At 42.0% G+C, this 13,656-nt stretch overlaps 1 protein-coding gene across 1 annotated transcript; it reads right to left on the reverse strand.

Annotated features, from left to right (window-relative positions):
* Positions 1–8,921: 8,921 nt before the first annotated feature.
* LOC143260868 (uncharacterized) lies at positions 8,922–9,725 on the reverse strand. Its single transcript, XM_076527455.1, has one exon. It carries the CDS (start codon positions 9,723–9,725, stop codon positions 8,922–8,924), a length of 804 nt encoding a protein of 267 aa, XP_076383570.1.
* Positions 9,726–13,656: the final 3,931 nt, after the last annotated feature.

The raw sequence follows: 13,656 nt of genomic DNA on the forward strand, positions 1-13,656 counted from the left end.
GTATCGGGGTGCATCGTTCTCCTATAACCGTACTTATAATGTCTAGTTAATCATGTTCAAGCTTTCTCGTGTCTGATTGAATGGAATGAGCATTTTTATATAATAATCCTTCCATTCCGAAAAGCGATGAAACGTATAAAAGAGCCTTAGAAATAGTAAAGAATTTAAAATTAGTTAATGACAGTGTAAGACGAGGCTTGAAGTTTATCACGGAATGTAATAGCTTATTATATATAACGAAAAATGAATATAATAAACAATTTATTTTACAAGTATTAGAAGATTATCGGTGACGTCATCCAGATGCCAGCAAATCAATGTGAATAAAAGCCGTATATTGACCAGTATGTAACATTTTATAAGATATTTCAATTAATTTTATTATAACGTATAATTTTAAATTAAGTCACGATAATATTATATACATGTAAGATTACATTTTCATTATAAAAAATATTTAGTACCGCCTCTAAAACAGTGGTACACATTTATATTAAAATTAACGTACATAATAGAAATTTCAAATCTTTGAACCCGATGCGACACGGGTTACCGTTATCCAGTCGCTTTGAAATTTTACGTACATTATTTTTTCACCCTCAGAAATCATTTTTGTTGTTACATAGCATATTATAAACAAAAAAAAATCAATCAAAAAAAATGTTTACCTTGAATGAATATCTAATAAGAAAATACGTACAACTCTAAAAATCCTGCACGGTATGATACTTCTTAAAACATTCCGGCAGAAGCTACTTTACCTTTCGCGCATTCTCACTTCGTTTCGCTTCGAATTTTATGTTTATGTATGAGCTTGGAGTCGAAGAAGTGTTTCAACTGATCTAGATTTTCCACGCATTTTGTAGTCCGGTAATTCGACAATTTGTAAAATTGCTTCTGCTATATTTATACCGTAATCAACATAAGTCTCCCTTTTTCAACTGTGAATAGCTTTATGCATAATGTAGGTATTGAACAGAGCCATATCTGACATGCAAAAGAAAAGTTTTCGTAAATTTCTTTAAATTTTTCATTCCAAAGGTTGATGATAGCTTTTATCTTTAGAAGTCGGTGATTACTATCAGCAGTTTCATTATCAGAGAAATGTAAAAATCTCGAAATTTGCCGAAATCTCTTAAAAGGCATCGTTTGTCTAAATATTGGCGTTTCTACTACAGTTCTTCTAGTTCAATACAGTTAAATATTTAATTTTTTTCACTTGACCCATCAAAATTCACAGTGCATAATGGGCCTTTATTTCATGTAAGATAACAAGATACCAAGTGTCGTCCACATGCCGTCTTTTCGCTCGTCGTGAATTGTCTGATGTGCGAAGCGATTTGTTTTCATGGTCAGCATTTCCCGAAACTTGTTATCAAATGTAATAAAAAATAGGTCTAACATTGTTGGATTCTCGCTTAAATTATTTAAAATAGACGCTTTTATTCCATGATGTTCAGAATACTTCCAAACTATTGGTGTGTTTTTTTACTTTCTGGCAAATCCATGATTGTCGTACCTTTCTCTTCACTACTCCCAACTATAATTATACGCCTTACACGCTTTGTGATTGGCGCAAACACGTTACTATCACTGGATTCGTTATCATTGCTTTTATCTAACACTTTTGTATTTTGCATTTTGTAGGGATTTCTTACATTTTAATAACTAAACTGCTTTGTAACAACAATTATAAGAATCGCGACTAACTCTCGTGGCATACTGATAGGAACTAACATTCATTTACTATCTGTTCGCGAGCCTGGCTCGTGATATTCATTTTTGATAAGCGATGGTAATATACAACGAATTTGTACAAGAAAACTGTTGTGAAAAAGACCAAGAATCTTTTTTTTCAGGTTTAACATCGCATCGACCTTCATGTCATTAGCGACGGTTTATTGTCCTGTTTCTTGTTTTTATTTCCTGGTAGATGTTGGTTTCCTTTAGGAATTTTACGACGGGTAGTATCATGTATTTTTGTCTTGATATTTCGTATTTTCTGCATTCGAAAAGGATGTGGTTGGTCGACATAGTTTGGTTGCACGTGTTGCAAAAGGGTGGTTCTATTCGTTTGTGTATATGCGCGATGTTTCCAAATGGAATTAAGTTGAACGAAGTCGCTGGTTGTTTTTATGTACACTTTAATATTACAGTACAGCTATGGTCTTAGCGATGCGTTATTTGCGTTCTATCTGCGTTCTTAGAGTTCTAACAGTTCTGACTAACGTTCTAGGTGCCCTTCCGCTTGTCACCTCGGTTTTTTTGTTGATTGGTGGATGGTAGGTTTTGGTGGAGGAAATGAAGCGTTTTTGATTTGAGATGGGTGTGTCGGAAGGAACTTGAAATGAGGAGTGGGAAACTGTTCGAAAGTTCGGGTTGTAATTTTTCCGTTTTGTGAAATATGGAATTTATGAGTCGTGTTGTCCGTTCGTCGGGTCGAAGGGTATTTTCGTTCGGATGCATTTTTTACTGTCGCAGGTATATTGCTTAATTGCTCAAGGGATGGCCAGGGACGTTCGACCTTCGGTGTTGCCGTCGCAACAGTTTGATTATTATTTTTTTAATGTTATTGGAGCAGGGATCTTGAAATTTAAGTCGCTAATTTTATTGGGTTGATATGACTTCCTTCTGATGTTATAGATAGCGGTCTCTTATTCTCCTCTTTGTTTGTGTTGAATTGTTCTGTCTCTATTTCCATTGTATTTGTCCTGCCTTCTTGATATTCGACAATACGTTGACCGATATGAATATATCATTGATGATTGATACGTTAATGCGGGGGGAGGGGATTTATATTCAGATCGGTTTGGGAACCGTTTTCGTTCGTGTTTGTATTGTTAGGACATTGCTTATAGCTTGATTGATTACAATTGAAGCAGATCTGTTTCTCTGAAGTGGTGAATATTCAGAGACTTGTTATAAACAAGTTCGTAGACTTGTCTTCTTCTGAAACTTAATATGTGTGCAAAATCTGGGTCGCACATTGTGAAATGTCGGGTCGCACATTGTTGCTTTTAATCCTGAGCTCCTTCAACCGGTGGTAAACGCAAACGTTCTTGAGTAATATCCTATCACTAAGCTTGTTCGACCACGGACCGTAAGTCCACAATGTTGAATCCTTCGGCGATGATGGATCGTGCACGTGATTTCTTCTGCATCCCTGCCTCGATGATGAAATGCTTTCTGACAATGAATATGGGTTTGAGATTTTTCGGGCATTTCTTGCATAATCTTCATTTCGTCGACTCCTGCGTTGCGCATCATTTTTGTTCCTACAGCTTGTTTACTTCTGAAAAAATACAAACATGCAAAATATATAAACATGTGCTAGAAAAGAACTATGTATTGCGTAGCAGTTTTTAAAAAATGCGGATCTATCAGGGACGGTGGTGGATTGTTGTTATACTAATTGACCGCGAACTAATTCGTAGCACGCGATCCATTTTTTTATTCGATTGGATTTCACACCTCGTACCCAATTCATAATCGATTCGATTTCATCAAAATTCAATTCATGGCCGATATAGGTGTACTCTATTATTATCACTTTTCTTTTACTCATTATATCATTACCAAGTGTATTCAGGGTTAATAGTACATATATTTATTAAAAGGACAACCAATAGTAGTAGTAGTAGTAATAGTTGTAATCTAAAATTGTTGAAAAAGTAACTGTAGTCTCGGACAAAAATTAATTTATAGTTTACTTGGGACTGAAGTTCGAAATTATCAGATTTCATTGCGCTGGTGTCTTAAGCGCGCACAGGCGGTAATATAAACTGTAACTTATAAATACACACCGCGATACACACATTATCGCCGGTGGTCGCTCAGTCGTTCGTGCATAACGTACATATATCTTCTTTAAAATAAAAATTATAATAAAAGTTTTAGTAAAACTTTGTACAGTTTACTTTGTACGTTGTACAGTTTATTTGATAAATAATCCAAGCCATAATCCCAATAAAAATAAATAATTAAATAATGAATTTTTAAAAACAAAGTTACAATTTTCTTCCTCTGTCATAATTCTTCGTCATCCTCATTATACAATAAATAATCATCTTTTCAAAAAATTTGTGTTTCCTCCTCTAACATAACCCTGCCTCATCCCTTCCATGTGTTATTCATTTCTGTTCGGGGCTGGAACTATCCCAGAATGGGAGACTGTTAGTCGGAATGGTTGAACCTAAATAAACGATTAAATACATGTAAACACGTCGAGTCTTTATTACAGAATCGCAGACGCGATCAACAAATAAATGGTTTTAAGTATATACTTGATGAGAAAAATTCTCGGTCTACGTGGATGGCACAAGGTGGAAAAAAACAATTGGTCCCAAATGGTAGTCGCTACTTTAGCATAAACGAAGTACATATAGGAGAGGGGGAGGATACTGGCCTAATTATTGGCACACGTGTAATGTGCTGTGATCAGCGAATTATGCCTCGTATTTGCATGTTACTTGCGCGGTTTTATTCAGTAATTTACGTATATTAGCCGTGGCGTAATAATACAGAGCTAATAAGTAAGGTAAGAAATTTATTATGCTTGATTACCAATGAACGACTGTTTTATTACTCTTTTATACCTTTTGTCATTGTGGCGTACGTGATCGAATGCATGTACAATTATAACGGCGTACATGATAGCGCAGGTAAAAGGGATCGGATGTCCGAAAGATAGGCTGATCGAATGCGTCTCAGGTGGTCTCGCCTGGCACTCTACCCGAACGAATTTTCCTGCGTCATGAATCGAATTCCCGAATATCATGCATTATGTCGGGTGGTCTGCCTAGGAGCCTGTAAAATCCCGGAGTTGGCCTCATTTTCCAGCTTAACCACCGGTCAAAACGGGAACAACGTCAAAGCATTTTTGTTTCATATTTAAAGTGCCTTATCATTTCGTCCACACAAAATTTCACTTTTTTGCATAAATAACAAATGAATCGAACGATTTATTTCATTTCTTCATGTATTACGTCAAAAATACTACCATATTGTGACGTGTATTCATTTTCCATGTATATGAACAAATAGGTGTTCATCCTCAGAAATATTGAGGTTCCTTATCATTTTGTCCGCCAGAGTATTTGTAGGATTGGGATGGGCGTATTCGAAGTATAACTTTAATGACGAAATAATTTAATAAAAATGTAAAAATGTAAAGATATAAAAATGGTACAATGGTCATGTGTACATTCACGATCGAAACTGATACATATCTGCGGTGTCTCCGCGATCTTCTTTTATTTCTTCCTGGACACGTTCCTGGAATGCTGGAGAATGATCGCGACGTTCTGTTTCTTTCGGTTTAATATTTCGGAAGCTCTCGATCCTCCGGGATGCTTCGTTGCAGCATCGGTATCGCCGGTCTCGTTAGCCAATATCAGCCGATTACGATGCATCTGAAACAATAGTGTAAGAATGCCCGTAAGGATTCCAAATGAAAGGTAACGTAACGACCTTTGAGGTCCATTTATACAAACGTCACCGCGGGTACATCGTAAAACTCACACCAACAGATCAGTACGGTCCACAGACATGGCCTCGCCGTAAGACGGCCGGGCTGACGGAAAAGTGTTGTTCTGAACTACATCTGACCGTTACCAGCCCGGTTGACGAGGTCCTAACCTCGCTATTAAACTAAAAGAAGAATGGATTCTACTCAGCTACATCGGAAGCTAGGCTAATCCTCTCGACTTGTTTTTATAGTTGTTGAAAATCGACGACTATAATTCCGTATCGGTACACGGCTGGCGACGTTTTCATCAGCGAAGTTTGCTGTACACGTGAAAATAGTAAGAGAATAAAGTCATTTCCAGGCTTATAAACATCAGGGAAGATATTTCTCATCTAATCCATGACATCTGAAAGCGGACAGTTCGAATGGATATTTGATCGCCGACCGTGTGTCGCTGCAAGGCATTCCTGTTTCTTATAAGTTTCTTGATAAACTTTTCGGGTAGGATCTGTTCGTAATTAATAATACTCTCGCGTGCGGTGGTAGAAAGTTCTTTTTATTTCGCGGACTATGTCTGCGGACGAGTCGCGATACAGTAATCGAGTTTTTACCTTTCGTTTCGCCGTTTGCCCTGGTAAAATTCTTGAACAACCCTGATTGGTCAACCCCACGCGTTGGGACCTTCCAATCAGCGTTGCTCATTTTGTCCCTCTCACCGCCCGCCCCTTACGCTCTTTGTGTATCTTCGGGACGGCTCGGTAATCGGAGGGGATGATGAGTCATACGTGACACGTGTGGAAACTTTCCTCCGGGTCACCCACGTCGGACCACATGGCCTTTGGGTCGCTGGGCCCGCTTCGAGTACCCTTCGGAAACTCTCCTAATCTATGACGGTCTCTTTAGCTATTGAGGAATTTCTTAGAAAGACTCTACTGTGTAAACATCTACTGTGAAAGACTCTACTGTGCTATCAGGTGGTGAGCTTGTCTTCTCAAAAATAGCTTCTTCGAAGGAGAGTCATAAATTACGTTGGCCGTTTGCACGAAGACTGACTGATTGAGACCGTAGTCTCTTTACCTCGAACCCGCACTACGAATGTCTTTTCACTTCGCGATACGACCGGGAATGGGCCCTCGTACGGATTCTGAAGAGGGCTTCTTACCGCGTCTGTTCTAATGAAGACGTGCGATGCTGTCGCCAAGTCTTTGAAGACGAAAACTCTCTTCTGACCGTGCCGAGAATCACTCACAGGTCGTATGTCTCTAAAATGATTACGGGGGTAGCCGTATGTTTTCGCCGTACACCAGCTCGGCTGACGATGCGTGTAGATCATCGCGGTACGCGGCGCGGATACCTAGGAGAACGGCAGGTAACGCATCGGTCCACCGGTCGTCGGCGCGACACTTTATCGCGGCTTTTAACTGTCGGTGGAGGCGCTCGACCATACCGTTCGCTGCGGGGTGGTAGGCGGTGGTTCTGAGATGCGTGCACCCGAGCAACACGCTCAATTGTCTAAAAAGATGGGACTCGAATTGCCGGCCTTGATCTGTGGTGATCCTTCTCAATTCCAACGAGGTATCAGACGCGTTTAGGAATTTTTTCATTTCCTCGTCCTGCTCTTGCGAGTCCGCTAGCTTCGCGTAATCTAGCGGTGCCGTTACGGCTTCGATACGCGAAAGTGCGTCTGCGACCTCGTTGTCTCTGCCGCTAACGTGTTGGATGTTCGTGGTAAACTGACCGATGAAGTCAAGATATCGAAATTGCCTCGGTGTACTCTTGTCCGGTTTCTGTCTAAACGCGAACATTATTGGCCTGTGATCCGTGTAGACTGTGATTTCGCGACCCTTTACCGCGTGTCGAAAATGTTTTATCGCGGTGTAGATGGCGAGCAATTCGCGATCGTACGCGCTGTACTTCCTCTGTGCGGGGGACAAGGCTTTCGTGCAAAATGCTAACGGTTGCCACGAACCGTCTTGCCGTTGCTGCAATGTAGCGTCTAACGCGAAATCTGATGCGTCTACCATGATCGCGAGTCGTGAATCGTTGGACGGGTGAGCCAATAATGCTGCGTTTGCCAATGCAGTCTTAAGATTTTCTAGGCCAGACTGCGCTTCGCTCGTCCACTGTAAGGGAGCATTGCTTTTCAGCTTGCGTCCCCGCAACAGTTGATTAAGCGGAGCCTGCAATGCGGCCGCGCCGGGTATGAATCTACGGTAAAAGTTTACCATACCCAAGAAACCGCGCAGTTGCTTGACCGTTACGGGTCCTGGGTATTCTTGAATGACCTTGACCTTTTCGGCCAATGGTCTAGTACCCTCGGCGCTAACCTCATAGCCTAGAAACTTCACCTTCGATTCCGCGAACACGCACTTGCTCGGATTTACGACCATGCCATACTCCTGTAGACGTGAGAAAAGCGTACGCAGGTGATTTCTGTGCTCCGTCTCACAACTCGACGCCACTAAGATGTCGTCGAGGTATGCGTAGCAGAAATCAAGTCCCCTTACTACGGTGTCTATAAACCGCTGGAACGTCTGTGCTGCGTTTCTCAATCCAAAGGGCATGACCGTGTACTCGAATAATCCGAACGGCGTCGTTATCGCGGTTTTCGGGATGTCGTCCGGGTGGACGGGGATTTGGTGGTACGCACGCACCAAATCGATCGTCGAAAAAATCGTCCTCCCGGATAGCATCCTCGAAAAATCTTCGATATGCGGAATCGGATAGCGGTCGGGGACTGTGCGGGCATTAAGTAACCTATAGTCTCCACAGGGACTCCATCCGTTATCCTTCTTAGATACCATGTGAAGGGCTGAGGCCCACTGGCTCTTGGACGGACGGATGTGACCGAGACTCAATAGGTCCTCAAATTCCGCTTTGGCGTCTTTAAACAGCTCCGGCGATAACCGGCGCGGTTTGCAAAATACCGGAGGACCTTCCGTTGTTGTTATGTAATGCGTTACGCTATGCCTCACCTGCCGTTCTGTGTGTTGTGTTGGACGCACCAGGGTCGGGAATTCCGCCAGAAGCTGCTGGTACGGCGAACTCCCCATTATCGCCTTGATGGACTGCGTCTCCGTCGTGGCGATCCTCCCGGTGGTCGTCAGCATCGTGGTCTGGTCCAACAGTCGCCTGCCTTTGAGGTCCACCAGCAGTCCGTAGTGTGCTAGGAAGTCGGCTCCGATTATGGGTTTTGACACGTCTGCGATGACGAACCTCCATGAAAAGTTCCGTCGCAGTCCCAGGTCGAGGCTCGTCGGCTTCAGTCCGTAGGTGCTGATGGTGGACCCGTTGGCAGCGAACAGCTCGCACTTTGCTTTGTCCAGGCGACCCTTTATACACGATCGAGGGTACACGCAGAGGTCCGATCCAGTGTCCATTAGATACACCTCGTTCCGTGCCCTCTCTCGTACGAAAAGGCGGCAGGTTTTCGGCCCGGCACTGACCGCCGCATTCAGTGGGCCCGTGCGTTTCCCGCGCTGTACGTGCACGGCGGCCTGCATTTCGTCGATTGCGGTCCGAATACCTGGTGGTACCAGCAGTGGTCCCTGTTCCTCGGGGACGCGCTCCGACGCCGCTCTTTGGATTTGGAGCGACCACGGTAATTAGGCCGGTCGGATCTCTTCGGCGGGCGCGACCGGTCTTGTTCCGCCATTCGCGCCTCTATTTTCTCCAGTCGGTAGAGCACTTGTTCCATCGGATCCTTCCGCGCCGCCGAGAAGCTGGCCACTTGGCCGCTGGCTGTTCCCTCATGGATCCGGTCCGCTATATCCGCCAGCGAGTCGAGTGGCAGACCGATTTGCGAATGGATAATAGCTTTCGTCATCTCCGGCATCCTGTTGGCCCACAGCGTCTTCAGGCAGGTTTCAGTCATAGTTTTTCCGGCCAGGCTCTGCATGTGCCGCAGGAGCTGGGACGGCGTACGGTCGCCGATTTCTTCCGTCTCGAAAAGTTTAAGCATCTTCTTACTTTCCGAGGCGGACATGCGCCGTATGAGCGCCCGTTTGAGCGTCTCATACTTGTCAGTCTCCGGGGGCGCCGTGAAGATGTCCCAAACCTCCTCGGCGTATTTGGCATCTAGTTGGGCCATCACATGGCAAAATTTCGTGTTATCCGCAGTGATGCCGCTTATCGTAAATTGTGCTTCGATTTGGTTAAACCAGATCTCTGGTCGGTCCGGCCAGAACGGCGGTATGTGAGTACCTACACGACAAACTTCCGGCGTCGCGGCACTCTCGTGGTTCACTTCGGTATTCATTTTATTGTTTCTACTTAATTGTCTATGTCTAGTCGCACTGCACTAATAATCACGTCGGTGGTCACCAGTTTCGGGTAGGATCTGTTCGTAATTAATAATACTCTCGCGTGCGGTGGTAGAAAGTTCTTTTTATTTCGCGGACTATGTCTGCGGACGAGTCGCGATACAGTAATCGAGTTTTTACCTTTCGTTTCGCCGTTTGCCCTGGTAAAATTCTTGAACAACCCTGATTGGTCAACCCCACGCGTTGGGCCCTTCCAATCAGCGTTGCTCATTTTGTCCCTCTCACCGCCCGCCCCTTACGCTCTTTGTGTATCTTCGGGACGGCTCGGTAATCGGAGGGGATGATGAGTCATACGTGACACGTGTGGAAACTTTCCTCCGGGTCACCCACGTCGGACCACATGGCCTTTGGGTCGCTGGGCCCGCTTCGAGTACCCTTCGGAAACTCTCCTAATCTATGACGGTCTCTTTAGCTATTGAGGAATTTCTTAGAACGACTCTACTGTGTAAACATCTACTGTGAAAGACTCTACTGTGCTATCAGGTGGTGAGCTTGTCTTCTCAAAAATAGCTTCTTCGAAGGAGAGTCATAAATTACGTTGGCCGTTTGCACGAAGACTGAAGATCTTATTGTGCGCACGACTGGTCGCTACAAACTATTTTTCGCTTGTAGACATTTAAATTACAGACAGGCTGTGGATATTATTTCTCACAAACCAGGTATGTATTGTGAAAGGGATGACTGATATGCTATTTTTGAATGTATTACTTTACGAATGGAATGGAGCCGTTCTTCATTGAATAAGAATTTCATTGGCAGAAGTTGACGTTCCCATTACGACAGTTCTAGGTACTAAGTATTTTTTTACAATAGCAGTTAATGGTTGCTGTATCATATGATTCTAGGTAACTCATATTTAACAGACAGTTGTTTTTATATTTTTAGGTCAATAACTGGCAGGGTACCTTATCACTTTAACAGCTATCCTAACAGCTACCTGCGATGAATGCTCAGTCAAGTGTTTTAGTGCATTCTATAATAATTAAATGTAGAGCTCGAAATGTCGACTAAAAAGTCTCTTATATGTTAAGTGGCCGCGACAATTTGAAGTCGGAAACGATTGTCCTCGTTACTGCAACATGGCTACTTTGGGGTACTGCCGATCTTACGATAATTTCTTATGTTTATTCTCAATTGATCTAATATATTCAAGATATATAACAGAATGCTTCAGGAAACATAGTGTCACAGAACGAAAACCATTTTATTTGACTAGTTCCCTTCACCTGTAATTTTCACAACCGAATCAAAAGTTTAACATCCTAAGATTTATGAAATGCGGAAACTAGCTTCTTAAATTTCTAATAATGGTTTGACGTCATTTTGCCCTATGAATCAGGTTGCAAATAAAGACGAAAAAGATACAAAAATCATGCTTTCCAAAACAAAAGAATAAACTATTATATCTATAAAACTCGACAAAATTACAGAAAAATAATAAATAATCCACTGCCTAGATACATTTACGTCTTGTTTTAAGTTTTCATGTCTTTTTTTATGTGTGCGTTGTGATTACAGAGCCCTCTTATGACAAACTGCGTATTGCATTTAACGTTAATTTCTTGGTCTGTGAAATGTATGGACACTGCACGTAATTTTCTTTCCTTTTTTAAAATAATATTGCAAGTACTGAAACATGTATAATAAGTTATGATACCTAAAGCTCATACAATTTTCGAAGTTTAGTATTTACCTAGAACTGATTACATCAAATTAGATCTAATTAGATCAGTGCACAGAAATCGACACACGGTAACTAGATGAGTGATCAGAAATTGGCACATGGTAATTAGAAAAGGCTCAGTTACTGGCACATAGTAATTAACTTTTCATTTTTTAAGAGCGCAGTAATTCGATCGAAAACTGATTTTTATATTAGATTTTGTTAATTATTTTGTGTTCTTTATATATTTCGGTTATCATAAAATTTGTATTTATATTATATAATAGACATCAATGTTAGAGGTGTGCGAGAACGGATCAGGACGGGATCTTGAATCTTTCGAGTTTTCCGAAAATGTTTAGGACTTCTTAAAATACTGGGAGCGCGTCTTTTTTTTTTAATACGATCCTAGTTAAAAATTTTTGATTTCCATTGTTGCAGTTTATTTTGCAAAATTTTATATTTTTTAACAAACCAGAAAAGTAAGATATGTATAGTTTGATTTAAAATTCTCTACGTATGACAGTATGTAATAGCTTGGTTCTCTCGATTGCAACGATATTTCCAATTGTTGAAAACATCTTTTCGCTAGTCAATTTTGTACTAGGTACGGCGATGTGTCGTTTTGTAATAATTGGTAGCATAGGAAATCGAATGTTTTCAGGAATCTTGAATATTGTCGTCCCGATCTCGTCCCGACCCGATACACATCTTCTCATCCCGTTCCAAGCATCGGGTTTCGGGAAATCTCGAGTTCACGCACACCACTAATCAACATATATTTTAAATATTTTAAGAATTGCGATAAGGGTTAAGAAAACCATTTAATTTGTCGAAAACTTAGGACGACACTTTAATGAACACTGTTGCGCACGGCACAAAATAACCGCCGGAAGTCGTGAGGAGATGACAACGATTTATTTGTTGGACTCCGCAGTCCTCGTTTACAATTCTTGGAGCACGGCTCCGTTCGACGTATAAATTGCAGCACGGCTACGAATTTGTTACGAAGTGAAGCACGGCTTCACTGAGACTATGAAATGGAAGCACGGCTTCGTATGGGCGCATGGGCGCTGAATAATACTGGTCTATAAGCGATAACGTTGTCTACCAAAAATCCCCCGTTATCAAATTTGCGGCAGTATATATAGACACCTGGCCGATGTTCAAGGAGAAGCATCGTCAGGCGTCGAAGGCCGGGTCATTGCCTCCTAAGGCAAAACGCCGCGTGTTTACAATGGCCGAGGCGAGCGTTTGACGGTCGGGCCAACGCACGTCGATCGTGTTATTGTCTTGCCGCCTCGCCGTTTATTCGACAAAAACGGCGAGACGGCGTACATCGAATGTCGAACGTGCGTTGACCCGCGGTCCGCGATTCGGCCGGAACAAACACAGTAAATAACCCACTTACCCTAGTAAATAAATATAGAAAAGAAAGAATATTGCACCGAGAGGCAGACCAAAAAAATTAACAGTACAAAAACATGAAATTCTTAGGATTATTAAAAAGAAGCCAGATATAAGTGCGTCTGAGATTGTATCAAAAGTCCAGGAACGAAATAAAAATCAAATGCATACAAGAACGATTCAGATTACATTGGGCAGGATTTAAAAGCAAAATTGTGAGGAAGCAACCGTACATCAGTGAAGTGAATAAAACAAAGAGAGTGGAATTTGCGAAGCAAATCTCTCTCTGAGTCGGAGAATTAGTGTTTATAGACGAAATAATGGGTAAACACTTGAATTTTGACATATGAAAGGAAAATTAGCAAAAAAGTGCGGGTTAATTAGGAATGGGAATGACATACTATTTTTAATGGGATAACGATTCGAAACTTGCGGCTGATATGGTACGTCAATGACTTTTATGTAATACTATATGACTCCTATCGAGAGATCCATCCATGTAAATCGGGGATTGAAATTATCGAGCATGCAGCATTGTTAGTAGGCGTAGCCTCGCGCTACACTTGCGTCTACTTGAACATACTCGAACGATAGTGCTCGACAAGACATTCTGCAAGTCAGACGTTTGTTTCATGTCACCACACTCCTATATATGTATTTGTTGTTTGTAAGGAATTTATATGTTACGACCAACCTGTTCACGAAAAAGGCTACGCAAGGAGTGAGGACAAGCGACGCATGTGCGAGAGTCCCGCACAGCGACGTGACGCGTCTAGCGGGTGAAAAAGTTATAATGT

This window comes from Megalopta genalis, unplaced genomic scaffold (genome assembly GCF_051020955.1).
Source record: "Megalopta genalis isolate 19385.01 unplaced genomic scaffold, iyMegGena1_principal scaffold0022, whole genome shotgun sequence".
Lineage (NCBI taxonomy): Eukaryota > Metazoa > Arthropoda > Insecta > Hymenoptera > Halictidae > Megalopta > Megalopta genalis.